The sequence below is a fragment of the Epinephelus moara genome, chromosome 20 (genome assembly GCF_006386435.1).
Source record: "Epinephelus moara isolate mb chromosome 20, YSFRI_EMoa_1.0, whole genome shotgun sequence".
Classification (NCBI taxonomy): Eukaryota; Metazoa; Chordata; class Actinopteri; order Perciformes; family Serranidae; genus Epinephelus; species Epinephelus moara.
The window spans coordinates 30662886-30680880 of record NC_065525.1 but is presented as its reverse complement, the minus strand read 5'-3'; the positions used below and the strand labels follow the sequence as shown (position 1 = coordinate 30680880).

The 17995-nt window shown below is 36.1% G+C and overlaps 1 protein-coding gene across 2 annotated transcripts; it reads left to right on the top strand.

The window, feature by feature from the left end:
- Nucleotides 1–221: 221 nt before the first annotated feature.
- hbp1 (HMG-box transcription factor 1) lies at nt 222–11481 on the top strand. 2 transcript variants are annotated; one of them, XM_050073584.1, is made up of 11 exons: nt 222–350; nt 1681–1841; nt 1936–2116; nt 2500–2620; nt 2792–2906; nt 3909–4033; nt 4373–4529; nt 4821–4965; nt 8053–8340; nt 10224–10365; nt 10533–11481. In XM_050073584.1, exons 2-11 carry the CDS (start codon nt 1769–1771, stop codon nt 10548–10550), a joined length of 1365 nt encoding a protein of 454 aa, XP_049929541.1. In that variant the 5' UTR covers nt 222–350; nt 1681–1768; the 3' UTR covers nt 10551–11481. The 2 variants fall into 2 exon arrangements, with proteins under 2 accessions (XP_049929541.1, XP_049929542.1); XM_050073585.1 differs by lacking the exon at nt 222–350 and adding an exon at nt 705–855.
- Nucleotides 11482–17995: the final 6514 nt, after the last annotated feature.

The window sequence follows — 17995 nt, the reverse complement described above, 5'->3', positions numbered from 1 at the left end:
TAAAATGATTATTTAATTGCAAGGGAAACGGTAAACAATCTAGAAAGCGATGTCAGTGCGTACTTTTGTTGCTGTAGTTGCAACATTGCAGATAAAAAATAACCATGTATTGTTCCTGTTATTGCCAATCAGCTGTTACTTGCTAGTAACAGGCATGTATTTTCATCCAATCATGCGATGATCAACAAACAAGGCCCCGCCTATGATGTTTTTCTCAGCAGTATTGACCAATAGAATCCCCGGATTCTTGTAATTGACGTTCTCCTGCACCAATAGGAGGCTTCCTCTGTAAACATTGATTCCCACCCCTCGAGTGAGTGCCAGAGAGTTTCTTGATGTCGACAGGTTTGGTAAGTGGGAAGTTGACTACTTTTTTTCGAATAAATAAAAGGTTTAAACTACTTTTTAACTCTCGCGTTGTGTGTATCGTGTCTTTGCAGTTGTAGCACGGTGTTTTCGCGGGGTTGTCACGCGTTTATTTGATGTCGAAAGGCAGATTGTGGTCGACAATGTTTTTTTCGCTGTGACGCTTGTTGTTTTGGTGATAACAAGCCCACCCGACAGCAGTTTTGTGTTTCAAAACAAGTCCTTCGTTTGGTTAAACGTGCTTCGAGTCGTGCAAAAATGTCGCTGAAAGGCTTCTCTGTGTTTTCGTGTCATTCATTTTGAACGGGGCATAGAGGTTGCGTCATGCCTCAACTTGTTGACATTCTTTTGTTTACAGTGTTAGACCCGAGAGCCTCTGGGTTTGAGCTGAGGACACTGTTGCTGCTTCAGAGGAGTGGGAAAACAGGAGGCCCCAGCTTCGAGTTAAATTTTCGGACATGAAAATACTTTTGAAGCGTTTTTCTAGCGGTACGTTTAATGTATATCCGCGTTAAGGAAGTCAAATCAACCGTTTGTCAGCGCGTGCAGCGACCGTTGATCGCATATCAGAACGCAAAGAACCGTTAGTTCGTTGTGAACAGATTCATTTGACGTTCACAGCTTCTTTCATATTTTCAACGATCTTTTTAACACTTTGCATGTCGCCAAACATGACAAAATGTTCAAATTAGTAAACGACATTTTACTCTTCGGTTGATATTCTTTCATGTTGTCTTTAGCATCGTGTTTTCGAGGGTTTATTCGCCACTTCTCGAAACGAATTTCTGGTATTTTTCACTTTGGCTACGCAGTTATGAATGAATGAGCTTTGATGCGCATGCGCCAAATGCTTTTAAGTTTATAAACAAGGCCTCCACGCAGCGGGTCACATGACTGGTCACAGAGGTGTACTGTGTCGATTCAGAGACAAAGGATTCCCTAAAGGCTGCCTACCTTTTCCTTTTTATTGAGGCGATGCATGACACGTCTCGCGTCGATTATATACTGGGTTATTTCTTTATTTGCTATGGTTAGAAACCTTTTATATATTATGTGCATTAGCCTGTGCTGATGTTTTTTGGCTCCATTGATCCGTTTACTATGTCTTAAAGAGACCATATTACTTAAAAAAAATCCGCCTACCACCATTCAGACGTATGTATGCAATTAGAAAGACTAATTTTTCATAAATTATGAGTGGTTGTTGTTTAGGTATCATTAAAAAAAGCATTCTAAATTAAACATAACTGTGCAGCAGTTTCACTTTGTTTGTGAAACCTCTCATTTTGTCCCTTCTGTTTTGCATAAAACCAGCTGATGTGGCAGAATATGAGGATGGAAGCTGAGTAAACTGCATCCTGTAAAAACAACAACAACGAGGAAACAGTGAAACATTGTGAGAATGGACGAGTCTTTCGATCCACTCAAGTGCAACGAGGACCTGCCTTCCTCACCTGGGTGCCACATGGATTATGGTAAACATAACTAAACTATCACAAAGTTACACTTAAAAGCAAACTTAGCTTTCACACACATTCATTGTGGATTTTACTGTTGACGTCTCCTCAGATGACCTGCCAGAGCTGCAGGAGGTGGAGGAGGACCAGAGGTCTCCAGGGTTATTTCAGGTTGGAGCAGGAGTTTCTCACCAGGAGCTCAGCTGCTCCCCCAGCACCAACTGGCTCGCTGAGCTGGCCAACATTGCCACCAGTCCACAGAGCCCCCTGTTGAAGAGCGCCCCACACAAGAGGTTTGTACCAAGATGAACTGGGTGAATATCAGATAAGTGTGACGAGGGCATACAGTGGTGTAAACTCAAAAAGAAGTTGTCAACCTCTGTAAGAACACAAGCACACACAAAGCAGGATTGGCAAGTTTGCCACATGATTAAGGAAATGTGTCATGAAACATCTGATGAAATTATGTTGATTTCTTTGCAATCATTAAGGTGAATCATTTCAACAGTAAAGCTGACTCACTAACCTTCTGTGGTTGCATACCTCTGCTGCTGCTGACTACATTCAGCTGTCTGAGGATCATAAATATTACTCATACTTTAAGGAAAAGTACAAGTATCACCAGTGACCTTACGTGATCATGATATATATTTATGATATTCTCGTTTTTTCACAGATCATCTCCAGTCCACATCTTTGGCAACAGTAATAGTTTACATTCCTACGCCCGTCCCCCATTAGCCAGCAGTGCACCCAACCCATCCAGAGGCCACCTCAGGGAGCGCAGGCGTGTCAGGGTAACCTTTCACTTCTAACCTCGACCTTTGAAAACCTAACAATCATTCCTTCCTGTTGACCCAGTGAATAATTCCTAGTAAACAGTGTATGACATGTACTGTGTACTGCAATTGTTTATTTTACTGATGTCATCTGATGTCATTGTAAGATGTGTTTTTTATTTACAACAGGCCAGCAGTGAATCAGAGTCTGGAGTTTTCTCAATGTCCTCATCTTTTTCTGATGATGAAGACATGGCCTGGTCTCACTCCTGGCCCACCACAGCCTGGCACTGCTTCCTTAAAGGTACACACACACTTGTGTACATACTGTGTACATGCACCAACGCACACACACATTGAAGTGAAACCTGAGCTTTTCTAAGAATTTCTTGTGAAGAAAGAAATGGCTTCAGCATGACACCTCACAGCTTGAAGGCACAATCCACAGTCTGTTGTTTTCTGGTGGGGAGTACATGTTTACACTGCGTTCATGTTTTCCAAAATCTGTTATTGTTTACATACACAAATGTAAAGCATACCATTTTTTCAAACAAATATAAGTTCAGGAACACTTCAGGATTTTTCTAAAAAACATTGTATAGACTCATACAGTGATAATCCCTCTCAATCATCACTCATGACTCACCAGAAGTGTGTGGCGGTGTGTTTTTCTGTGGACACTCTGCCCTCTGCTTGTATTTTCTTATTTTCTGTGCTCAGGACGTCTATAAGTGTGTACCCCCACAGCGCTCAGGTGACAATCGGGGCTTTATAAAAAGGTAGCAACCAGGTGCTAGGTCGTAAGCAGCAGGCATCCAAGAGACACAGCACCCAAAAAAACTGCAGATACAGCGAGGTGATACATCAAACAAGAGTGAACCTGGGGTTAGCTTTTACTTTCTCTTGGCGAGCGTATTTACAAACAGCATCCAACAATCCTGCATAGTATACCTTTAAGCTAAACTCCACCAAGATGTTTGTGAACAGACGTGTAATAAATATGATCAAACAGCACTGATAGGCTTTTTACTGCTCTGCCTTCAAAGTGTGCTTCTGATAGCCAAATATGTAATTAAGATAAGTTCAGACAGAAGCTGTAGAGGTGCTGAAACTAATCCTTTGATAACACTTTTCTAAAAGGATCCTCCCTTTACAGCCAGGACAGGCATGAATCACAAACATTTGTGTAGATATTCTGACCTCCAGTGTTCAAACAGTGGTATTGCACCCACTTTCCAGCACTCTCTTCTCAGCATCAACACACATCTGCTTATTCATCATGTCACACTGTTGTGCTGATTTTCAGGAACTCGCCTGCGCTTTCATCGGGGTCCTAATGTGGAGTGGCAGGAGGCTGATGAACTTGGGGATTCTGATGACGACTCAGATGATGAAACCATGATGCCATCCTCCTCTTCCTCCTTTCTCAAGGTAGGCGACACGTTTAGTGTGTCTTAAAATGTTTCAGAATAATCTGCTTTGCTCTTGAAAACTTTATAGTCGTATACAGTATGTTTTCGTGTTGCTGCACTGCTGACTAGATGAGTGAATATTCAGTGAGATGTCAGTAGACATATCAATGGCTTGTACTGTCCACAAGGTGGCAGCCAGCCTAACAGTGCATGAGTGAAACATGTTACACCCTTGATGTTATGCAGTGGTGGCATCATAGACACCAAGTTATCAGACCAAGTCTTTGTTGGTGATGTTCACTGCTCATCTTGCTTGTGAGTTAAGACTCCTGTTTGTGGTCTTTGGATTCATTTACAGAGATACGGTTCAGAGGGGCTGCGGTTGGTGAGCCACGAAGAGACGGTTTCTTTTGGCCAGGCAGTTCTCAAACTGACCTTTGACCCCGGTTCATCCGATGACGGTCTTTTAACAGCTGAATGCAGATTGGATCACCCCTTTTTTGTAAAAAATAAAGGTAAAAAAAAAATCTTGGAGACAATTTTTAATCTTTTTCAGTACCAATTTAGACTGCAGGTTGTGTTCTCATTTAAAAAAAGAAAAATGTCAGCTTTGTTGGCAAGAAACGAAAGCAAAATGTTGTCCAAAACAGGTTTTGTTGCAGCATGTGAAAGTGGTCTTTGCCAACAGAACCTTCCCGTGACCATATGTTGTTTGCAAAATGCAAAATACCTAGTTTTTTGTTTACATAAACAGCTTCATGATGAAAATAATCTTTAATGTACCATCTGTTTTTTTTTTTTTTCAGGGTGGTCCTCTTTTTATCCGAGCCTTACTGTGGTGCACCATGGGATCCCTTGCTATGAGATGCAGCTGGGCAACGTGTGCCTGCCACCAAACCACCCAGAAGCCATTAACTGCGACGACTCTGTTGTCTTTGATACTTTCAGAAGGTATGCTCCTATAACTGATGTGATCTTACTCTGTGTAATGAAGAGTTAAAGGAATAATTCACCCACAGAATAATTTGTGAATCAATTAGTCATGCTGTGTTACCTTGAATTTTGTGAAGAAAGTCTCCAGAAGAAAACTGTTTTTCTCACAGGCCTTCCCTAAAACTTAGACTTAATTGATTTATTGGTTGATTTGGGTTTGCATTAAACAGCAAAGCTATATTAAATCATTCGTTAACAAACTCTCACACAGCTCGTGCAGAATAAGAGAGTTTGTAAACAGATGTATTGAGAAAGCTTTACTGTTGGTAAACGCTGACCCCATCAATATGTTTTCTGTTTCCTGTGGAGGCATGCGAGAAAATCAGTTTTCTTCATGCATTCTAGGTAAGATGGCCTGACTAGTTGATTTACAAAGGGTCATTTTGTGGGTGAAGTATTCCTTTTAAGTGTCTTGAATTTATAGTTTTACGCCCAGTTCAGACAAAAGAGTCACAACGAGACGAGCTTAAAATGCGCCGATCTGCAATGTTCTAAAAACCTGCCGGTTCACACCTATGCAACTTGATGAGATGGTGTATCCTCTCTATGCAACAACTCTGGAGGCTTTTCAGGCTTATTTTGTGCCTGAATATAATTTGTAGCTTCTTAAAATATGAGTGAGGATAGTGATAGTGAGATACTGGCTTCAGCTGCAGTTGTAGTAGTGATGAATCGGCGATAAACAGAAACAAAACGAGCATCAGGGGGGTATTCCAGAAAACGGGTTATGTGAAAACTCAGAGTTAGTTAACCCTGAGATGAGGGAAACTCTGAGTTATCCGTTCCAGAAAGAGAGGTAACTGAAACTCTGAGTCAATCACCATGGTAACAGACTCTGTGAACATAACCTGCTTGCTGACAGGCTTTCTTCAATAAACCCTGAGTTTTTCTCTGTCTCCTCCCTCTTACACGCTGTTTCATTTCCTCATTCATTCAGTCCGTGTCAGCAATGGTGCAGCATTTCAGTGTCTTTAAATGTACTACATTTTAAAACCTACTGTATTTTAACCTCAACGTCTTTTTAAGTGCAAATCACCAAACATATTATTACTGGGTCAGACTGTGAGTTTATGTCTTTGATCTATAGCCTAGCCTATATGTTTTAAATCTTCCTATTTTTCAGTTGCTGCCTCCTGTGTTTTTCCCCATCAGATTAAATCTGAACAAATATATTATTGTATATAATTAATATAATGCAGCCTAATGTATCTACAGCCTGATACACAGTCAGATTCCACCACTTTATCTTCATTAAGGATTATGTAAATCTGATAAATGATGAATAAACGGACAACACTGAATAAAACTTTTTTATTAACTTTATGGTTAACTTATTTACACTTTCCTCGCTCTGACTCAGGCTCTTCTTTTAAAGATAAACGTGCACCGTCTGCTACACATGCATTAATATCTCTACATCCACTGGATTAAAATGGAGGCGCTGTCTTTTATTTACCTGTTGCCATGGTGAATCGTGGAGTCGGAGCTCCATTGATGATGGCTTTTTATTGTCGGCTTGACTCAGAATGAACATACTCAGAGTTGACTGAACTAACTCAAATCAGCTGTTCTGGAACCGGTAACTCAGAGTTTCCCATCTCAGGGTAAATCAACTCAGAGTTCAGGGTTAGACTCAGAGTTTGTTGAACCTCCTACCTGGAATACCCCTCTGATGGACTGTATTCATAATAAATAAGCCACAAGGACAGATCAGAGGGCTCAGCGCGAATATAGAGCACCTGCTACAGCCATCCGCAGTCATTTTGACTTGACTAGCGGACTTTATTACAAGCTGACTGGCTGTTGAAACAGGTGACGTGCTTTACATTCTAAAACCAGCCACCAGCAATTTGACCAGCTGAGCTGCAGGTGACACCATCAGCCGGCTTGAGTTAAGCTGAGATGGGTCAGTTCACACCGCTGCAACTTTTCTCTCCAGCACTCTAAAATGGTTTAGTCTCGTTGTGAATCTTTGTCCTGAACTGGGTTTTATTTAAAAGTGTATCAAATGACGGTGTGAAAGTTGTCGCTCACAGAGATGAATCTATATGTTAAGATAACTATCACTGGACTGTGCAGATCCCCTCAGCTTTACTGAGCGTTTTACAGAGTTTCAGCTCATTGTTTAGCTGTCTGGCCCGCAACTTAGCTGCTTTGATGCACTCACACTGTTCTCACTGCCATTTTTGTAACAGCATGTAGGCCACTTGGGGGTAAGAAAAACTAGTTATGATGATAAAGTTGACCTGCTGCTTCTTACTGAAAACAGCTGGGGGTAAGAATGAGCAGTGAGAATGAGTCAAAATAAGTAATGTTGTGGACCACACAGCTAAAATATGAGATGAAACTCATTATAACACGATACTTTGGCTACATAAAGCTGAGGGCAGCTGCACAGTTGGGTACACTTGTGTTGAGCAAGTATACACACACCAAAGATTCTGCCCAACTCCTTATACATTTTTTAATAGAATCAAGTACACTCCTGTTTAGTTTCAGGACAGTTAAATTATAAATTTACAGTTATTTTATCCATATATGAGTCCATCCTTACCTGCTGCCTTCTTGTACTTTGCACTAAAGGCAGGTATTTCTCATCTCAGCATCATCTTGTACAAAGACGACAATCAGTTTGTAGAGACTTGTTTTTTTAATGTCATTTGTGGCTTGCAGAACAAAATTATTATACACTTAAAAAGAAATCTTTCCTGTCTACATACCACTTAAGATAAAACAAACAAAAAAGTTAGGCAAAAATTTTGAATCTGAAAAACAAAGTGATTGGTTGATAAACATATTACTGCATTTATTAATCATATAACAAGTCTACAATCATTTACGTGTCCAGTATTTGCATATTTGAGATATGTTTTTAAGAGAGCAATTAAAATGAAAAATGTGTTTCAGTGCAGCAGTTTTAATGTGACAAGGTGACATTTTCAGACAAACAGCAGGAGTCAACACTTAAGGAAAAAAACCCCAATGTAGACAGAAGACAAATTAGACAAACACAATGCTAACGTCTGTCTCTCTTTTCTCCCGCAGTTACGACTTCACCCCACTCGACTCCTCAGCAGTGTATGTTCTTAGCAGCATGGCTCGTCAGCGCAGGACCTCCCTGTCCAGCGGGGGCGCCGTCAGTCCAGACTGTGACAAACTTGAGCGCTCCAGCTCCCCACAATCCTCGACTGGCAAATCAAACAGGAGCCACACCTCAGGGACAGCCAGCGGTGCCACGCCTACGAAATGCAAGCGGCCAATGAACGCCTTCATGCTCTTCGCCAAGAAGTACAGAGTGGAGTACACACAGATGTATCCTGGGAAGGACAACAGGTCAGTCAAAGTCAATGAGAAATGTTCTGTTGAGCAGGATTATTTAATTTAGGTAAATTAATTTCTATATCACCGTGTCACATCTGAAGGTATGCTTACATTAGCCCTCCGTTCAATGAAATTTCCTCACGCTCAGTCTTGAAAGAGGATCTGATGTCATGAGCAGGGTGATCACAAAGAGTGAACAGACCATGACAGCAATGTTACAGTTTTTGGTCTGAATGAGAGAGGGAATAAAATTCGTAGGGCGGAAGTGTAATGTGACCGTACAGTTACAGTATAGTCTCATTTTGAGGATGACACGTTAGCTTATGAAGCAGAATGAGGGAAGAGACGGCACAGTGTGTATTGACAGTTTAAAAACAGAGACACTCGTTGTGTCTAACGTTACTGAGTTGACCAGGCCAGAGCTGTTGAGCCCAGAGCTACAGATTAAAGGTCTGTAAAATTATACGTAAAGCTTTGTTGTCCAACACAAAGAGAATGCCTCATGAACCTCCGAGAGAGCTTGAGGGTAAGGATAAAGTAACACAGTAACTCTAGGTATGTGTTGCATTTGTCTCCAACTGAGAGTTGGACTGGTTTATTAAGCCAATCATGTCCCAGCCGGTGTAGCTTCCATCGTATGTGAGATAGAAGTCCTCCCTGGATACATCTAGACAATGTGTTATTTTTCTTTCAAATTCAATTATTCTAGTGTAGGAGTAGTGTCCAGCTTTGCCTTCAGCGTAATTATATGTTCTTGGACCATTAAACATTTCATAAACCAATTCTTCATTTAAAGCCACAGGTCCCAGCTTCAGGACTTGAGGTTAATAACTAAAAGAGCAGTGTCTAAACTGTGAAATTTAAGTTGTATTTATTATTTTTATTAAATGTGACATACTATACTATTACTTTTTATGTGATTGCTGTACTGTGACTGTACAGTAGGACTTTTTTTCGCAAGCATACTGTACTATATTGTGTTTTTTTTAAATTATTTTTCATGACAGCATACTATGACCTTTTGTTGTAGCAAACCATATTACGATTTTTTAAAATGACAATTTTCATGATTTTTTGATGACAGGTTCATGGCATACCGTTCCATTTTTTTTTCCAAATTACATTTTTTGTGACTTTTTTTTTTTTTACTATACAATGACATTTTTGGCGTACTATACTATGACTTCTTTTTTAAATTTATACTGTGACATTTTTTTGGCATACTAAATTATGACTTTTTTGGGCATACTATACAATTACTTTTTGTGGCGTACTATACTATGGTTTTTTTTGTGACATTTATACTGTGACATTTCTTTTGGCATACTATACTATGACTTGACATTTATACTATGACTTTTTTGACATTTACACTGACTTTTTTTGGCATACTATACTATGGCATTTTTTGGGCATACTATACTGTGACATTTTTTACATACTATACTACAACTTTTTTTTGGACATACTATACTATGACATTTTTTGACATACTATACTATGACTGTTTTTTGGCATACTATACTATGACCTTTTTTTTGACGTACAATATTATGACTACTTGTTAACTATACTATGACTTTTTTGCATACTTTATTAGTTTTTTGGGCATACTATACATTTTTTTAGGATTTTTTTTATTGTATACTATATTATTTTTTATATGACATTTTCCATAGTAATCAATACAGTAACTTTTTCCCATAGCATAATATACTGATATTTTGTGGCATAATATGATAATTTAAGTGACACTTTTATGGCGTACTAAACCAGACATTTTTTGTGGCATACTATTCTATGATTTTTTTAATGAAATTTTTCTAGACAGATCGTGTTAAAAGAATAATGTGTGTAATGTGATTCTTTGATCTTTCTCTCACCTTACACTCCAGAGCCATTAGTGTGATCCTGGGTGATAAGTGGAAGAAGATGAAGAATGAGGAGAGGAGGATGTACACCATGGAGGCCAAGGCTCTGGCTGAGGAGCAGAAACGACTCAATCCAGACTGCTGGAAACGTAAAAGAACCAACTCAGTAAGGACTCAGTCACTGAACTACAACATCTATCAGCTCCCTGTTTTTCTTGTTTATAACATCCACACTGCACAGTGACCCTGCATGTCAAGTCATGTTTACCCAGTCTTTGGTTTCAGTCATGTGTCCACCCTACCGTACTAACAGCTCATGTCGTCTTTCAACAGGGTTCCCAGCAGACCTAGATGATCTCCCAGAATTCCCAGCTGCTGGCGTTTGGACCCGTAGTGTTGCTGGACAGAGTCTGATGGACCGCTTGATGCCTCTTTGCTCTCCTGTATTCTTGAGACTCAACTGTGATGCTGAATTCACTTGCTTTTTGTAACCTTGAGACATTATTAGAGACAAACCAGAATTATGAACTATAAACAAAACATGTAATCTAGTCACTAACAGTGCATATATTTTCTTATATCTTTAATTTCAGAGACATCTTATTCCGCTGAAATAAGAATGAACCTTCTCAGTTATATCAGGTTATTTCATATTCAAGGTTGAAACATAAGAGTCTGTGGTGCTATGCTTCAGTGTAGAAGGAGCAGTAAACAACAAGTGTCTATTTATAATTGTAAAAAAAGGGGAATTATAGCTAACGTTTTTCACAACTGTTCAAATTGATTATATTTGTAAGATTCAATATATTGCACAGATTGGTAACCCTTTCATACATTTTGTAATACAGTATATATTCTGCGGCTGAACTATTGCCAACAGTCAGTGATGCTGCCCTGCCAAGTCTTTAGATATTTGCCTGACCACCCGGCCATGTGATGAGAGGGCTTTCAGCATGTGGTGGTGGGTTTACACTCAGTCACAAAGCACTTCAGGCCTTTGCTGTAAGTGTTTGTTTCTTTTGCACTTTATATAAATATGTAATCTAATCCTTTACAGCCATTGTATACAGGTGGAAAACAATTGTATGATATAGCTAGTATCTCGACAGTTAGCCGGTTGACACAATCATGGCCCAGTCGCAGTGTTCTGCTTTCAGGTTGCTCTTGAATTTTAAGTGCTTTGTTCATAATGTACAGGTCTCACAGCCCCGACAACCTCTTGCACAAAATATCCTTGTATCATATTATAAATAATTTTTTTTTAAACTTGCAACTTATCAAAGTTTGTTTGGTTCTTTTTTCATAAACTGTAATCACAACCTGTGGGGATGCTTGGCTCTGTGTTTGAATACATGTGAATGTGTTTTTGCCTGTCTTTTGTTTTGAGTAACATCCTCTTATGAACATGTGCCTTAAGCGATATGCTGAACCAAATTTTATCTCAAGCTTCAAGAGCTCTCGATACCTACTCATCTGAACATCCGACTACTAAAGCCCAGTTAAAGTGGGTGTTATTTTTCTGTTTCTCTGGGCCACATCAAAACTGCACATGCAGTATGCTAACAAAGCCTCCCAAGGAACGATTGTGCCGAAGCAAGATGATGAGGACTGAATGAGGACAACGTCAAAGGTTTTAATTGTATCTCACTCAGTGAAACTTGAGCCTTGTCTCCCGGAGATGAAAAAGGAAAATGAAAGGAAGCATTATCATAAGCTTTCAACTCAAAGGAAGACTTGCATTTTCACAAAAACAACCAGTGATTTAGACAGATGTACAAGATTTGCTTAATTTCCCTTGTGGCATGATGCTTGCACCGGCAGAGTGAAATTATATAAACAACTAGCAGTACCATGCAATATTATTGTCTGTTTCAAGACATCATTTGCTTTGTTAGAGCCAGAGGGCGCCATCACTCCACTTTTGTTCAGTGGAAGACATGCTGGTCTCCCCCCATGATAAAAATGTCTCCCATCTCAGCCCTCACTTTGTATAAGATAACATGAGGTCAACATAGAGATAACATTAATAATACTGTATCTGTGGTTTCGGAAATTATAACATGTTGCAGTTGCATTAAAGCAGCTGTAAATGATCAGCCTTTTATGATGCTATAACAACATCCCTTGAATGATTTATGGACATTGGGAAGTTATTATTTTTATGTTTATGAATATCTTGAGGGCCCTGCTTGTCTGCAAGAAGAAAATGGTGAGTGTGAAAGGATGAGATTCATAGCACTGTGTGCCTCATGAAATAACAATGATCAACACCCTGCAAGCCTCTCAAGCATAGGAATCTAATTATAGCATTTCCATAACAGGCCACTCTAAAATGATCCGAGCTGAATACTTTATGGAGTATCTGAGGAAATGGAAAGTTGTGTCGGATGTGCTTCTGGCTCAACACCATTGTAAGTTTAAATGGAGAACCAGAGAATATAGTAGTTATTTGCGGTTCAGAAATTAAAAGCATTTTTCAAATCTTCACAATTTTGTAAATTAAAACGATGTGTCACTGTCATGAGGCTGGTTACAGAGCATGGAAGCAGAGTTGTCCATTTGTGAACTGCTCTGTGTGGACACAGTGAAGGAACACACCAAAAGATTCGGTAAAAGGATGTTAAATTAAATCACATAATTTATTTTAACTTTTTTTTTTTAATTGGCATACTTTGTACTGCTACTTGATACTACTCTGTGAATTAATTTAACTTTTTCTTAATGTATGGGATATTATGCTGTGATATTTTTTAAGACATACTGTGCTTACTTTTTTTTGTTTTTGATGACTTTTTGGGGCATGTACTATGAATTTTCTTTAGCATACTATACTGTCTTTTTTGGCATACAATATTATGACTTTTTAAATATACTATACTATGACTTGATTTGGCATACTATACTATTACATTTTTTGACATACTATACTATGATGATGTTTTGACATACTATACTATGATTTTTTTCCGCATACTATCTATGGTGACTTTTTGGCATACTGTACTATGACATTTTTGACATACTATACTATGATGATTTTTTTGGTATACTATACTATGATGATTTTTCTTTTGACATACTATACTATGACATTTTTTTGCATACTATACTATGATGATTTTTCTTTTGACATACTATACTATGACTTTTTTGACATACTATAACTTTTTTGACATACTATACTATGATGATTTTTTTGCATACTATACTGACATTTTTTGACACACTATATTTTGATTTTTTTTGCATACTATACTATGAGATTTTTTGACACACTATATTATGATGATTTTTTTTGCATACTATACTATGAGATTTTTTGACATACTATACTATGAGATTTTTTGACACACTATACTATGATTTTTTTTGAATACTATACTATGAGATTTTTTGGCACACTATATTATTTTGATTTTTTTGCATACTATACTATGACATTTTTTGACATACTATACTATGAGATTTTTTGACACTACTATGATGATTTTTTTTGCATACTATACTGTGACATTTTTTGACATACTATACTATGATGATTTTTTTTGGCATACTATACTATGACATTTTTTGACACACTATACTATGATGATTGTTTTGACATACTATACTATGATGATTTTTTGACATACTATACTATGATGATTTTTTTTGACATACTATGCTATGATGATTTTTTTGAATACTATACTATGACATTTTTTGACACTATATTATTTTGATTTTTTTGAATACTATACTATGACATTTTTTGACACACTATATTATTTTGATTTTTTGACATACTATACTATGATGATTGTTTTGGCATACTATACTATGACATTTTTTGACACACTATATTATTTTGATTTTTTGACATACTTTTTTGACACACTATATTATTTTGATTTTTTGACATACTATACTATGATGATTGTTTTGGCATACTGTACTATGACATTTTTTGACATACTATACTATGACTTTTTTGACATACTATACTATGATGATTTTTTTGCATACTATACTATGACATTTTTTGACACACTATACTATGATGATTTTTTTGACATACTATACTATGATATTTTTTGACATACTATACTATGATGATTTTTTTGGCATACTATACTATGATGATTTTTTTGCAGACTGACATTTTTTTGCATACTATACTATGACATTTTTTGACAGTATACTATGATGATTTTTTTTGACATACTATGATGATTTTTTTGACATACTATACTATGATGTTTTTTTGACATACTATGCTATGATGATTTTTTTGAATACTATACTATGACATTTTTTGACACACTATATTATTTTGATTTTTTTACATACTATACTATGACATTTTTTGACATACTATACTATGATGATTTTTTGACATACTATACTATGATGATTTTTTTGGCATACTGTACTATGACATTTTTTGACATACTATACTATGATGATTGTTTTGGCATACTATACTATGATGATTTTTTGACATACTATACTATGATGATTTTTTTTTGACATACTATACTATGATGATTTTTTTGAATACTATACTATGACATTTTTTGGCATACTATACTATGACATTTTTTGACATACTATACTATGATGATTTTTTTGCATACTATACTATGGCATTTTTTTTGCATACTATACTATGATGATTTTTTTGCATACTATATTATGGAATTTTTTTGACATACTATACTATGATGATTTTTTTTCATACTATACTATGACATTTTTTGGCATACTATACTATGACATTTTTTGACATACTATACTATGATGATTTTTTTTTTGACATACTATGCTATGATGATTTTTTTCATACTATACTATGACATTTTTTGGCATACTATACTATGACATTTTTTGACATACTATACTATGATGATTTTTTTTGCATACTATACTATGGAATTGTTTTGACATACTATACTATGATGATTTTTTTTCATACTATACTATGACCTTTTTTGACATACTATACTATGACATTTTTTGACACACTATACTATGATGATTTTTTTGACATACTATACTGTGACATTTTTTTGACATACTATACTATGATGATTTTTTTGGCATACTATACTATGACATTTTTTGACATACTATATTATGATTTTCAGTATACTTTACGATGAAATTTTTTTGCCATACTTTACTATGATGATTTTTTTTTGCATGCTATACTATGACTTTTTTTTGGCATACTATACTATGATCATTTTTTGCCATACTATACTACGATGATTTTTTTGGCATACTATATGATGACATTTTTTGGTATACTATACTATGATGATTTTTTGGCACACTATACTATGATAATTTTTTTGTCACACTATACTATGATGATGTTTTGGCATATTATACTATAATAACTTTTTTTGTCACACTATACTATGATGATTTTTTGGCATACTATACTATGATGATTTTTTTTTTCATACTACACTATGATGATTTTTTGACATACCATATTATGATGATTTTCAGCATACTTTACGATGAATTTTTTTGGCATACTATGCTATGACAATTTTTTTTACATACCATATTATGATGATTTTCAGCATACTTTATGATGAAATTTTTTGACATACTATACTATGATGATTTTTTTTGGCATACTATACTATGATGATTTTTTGCCATGCTATACTATGATGATTTTTTTTGGCATACTATACTATGATGATTTTTTTTTTCATACTACACTATGATGATTTTTTGACATACCATATTATGATGATTTTCAGCATACTTTACGATGAATTTTTTTGGCATACTATACTATGACAATTTTTTGCCATGCTATACTATGATGATTTTTTTTGGCATACTATACTATGATGATTTGTTTTGGCAAACTATACTATGACATTTTTTTGACAAGCTATACTATGATGATTTTTCTGGCATACTATACTATGATGATTTTTTTCAGCATACTATACTATGACATTTTTTGACATGCTATAATATGATGATGTTTTTTTACATGCTATACTATGATGATTTTTTTTGACATACTTTTGTATGACATATTTTTGGCCTCCTATACTATGACATTGTTTGACATACTATACTATCGATTTTTTGTCATACCATACTATGATATTTTTTGACAAACTATACTATGAATTCTTTTTTAGCATATCATATCATGACATTATTTTGACATGCAATACTATGATGATTTTTTTGGCATACTATACTATGTCATTTTTTGTAACATACTGGAATAGGATTTTTAAAAATGATTTATCATGACTTTTTAATGGCATATTCTATTTTGACGTATTTACAGCATATTTTAATGTGATTTTTTAAAATAACTTTTTATAATTTTCTTGAATGGCATACTATAGCATGACATTTTTTTCTGGTGTACTATACTCGGATTTATTTAATGACATTTTTAAATGATTTTTTATATGGCATACTAAACAATGAGTGTTTTTATAACTTAAGCAATTGTGTATCCTCAGATTTGATCTTTAATGGCTGCTGTACTGAAATTTAAGGGGAAGAATTGCTTGTATTACATCCAACAACACAAGAGGACATATAGAAATATCTAGAACATGTCAAGCAAGGTTTGATCTAAGCTGTGGCAAGTTAAATTTTCTTAAAAAGAATCATATTTTGAGGACAGCAAAGTAAAGCAATCAACTAATTAATTTAAGGTCACTGGGTTGCAATCCACAGAGAAAGGTGCAATTTTGTACAAATGGGTTGCATTTATGCATAAGGGTCTTTTGACAGGAACAATTAAAGAGGAAATGATACTAAAATGAACAATTAGAATGGAGAGAAACTGAGACAGGGATCATCACTGCTGGCTTCCTCTTAAATCAGAAGCTGCACCTTAATCAAGGCTTCCTAATTAGGGGCAATTAGCTTTAGTAATTCACTGAGAGATAGCAAACTCTCTGTGTCTTTGTTGGAGCAAGGTGTGCATCTGGTAGTCACCTCGAAATGTTTTTTTTTTGTCATGGATACATGATGGATTTGTTTTTTACACTGGTTACTCTGATTCTTGCACTTTTTTGTATGAGCTGTTCAAAAAAAAAAAAAAAAAACCTGGATTCACAGAGTATCCATGTTTGTTTTTATATTGGTCTATTTTTAGAAACTTGACCCAAGGTAGCATGAAATTTCTCTTTACACATTCACGCTTATTTGTCACTCGTTTCAATTCACTGTGCGAGACTCTCTCTTTTCCAATACCCATACTACCATACCATGTAGTGTGTCAGAAAAGATTCAGTATGTCCCAATCAATACATAAAGTGCGGGATCTTCCCACCTTCCTGTGACATAGGCAGCTGCCTAGGACGCCACCAAGAGGGCAGGGTGCCAAAACTGCCCTAGCTGCAAACAGATGACAGCTTGTTGACAGTTGTCAGAAGCTGCAATGACAGATGACAGCCCATTCGAATGACTGATGATGACTCGAAAAGTAATAATGTGAAAATAACTTAAGTGAACAAAATATTCATAAATATTACCAACAACAAACTGACACAACTATGAAATGACAGGGAAATGCATGTGTAATTTTACTGTCGAGAATATTACGTTATAATCCACAATGTATGTAATTATAATTAAAAAGTAAAACTACATACATTGCAAAGTAACGAGAGCAGAGCTTTCTGGTTTGACCTCTATCTCTGTCAAGCTCGGTAAATGGTGTTTTGTTTTATCTTTGAGGTAATGGATAGATGAGAAAGAGGGTCAAAGTTTTGTAGGGGCTGCTGGAGTACCCACTAAAAGTAAAGTCAGAAAAT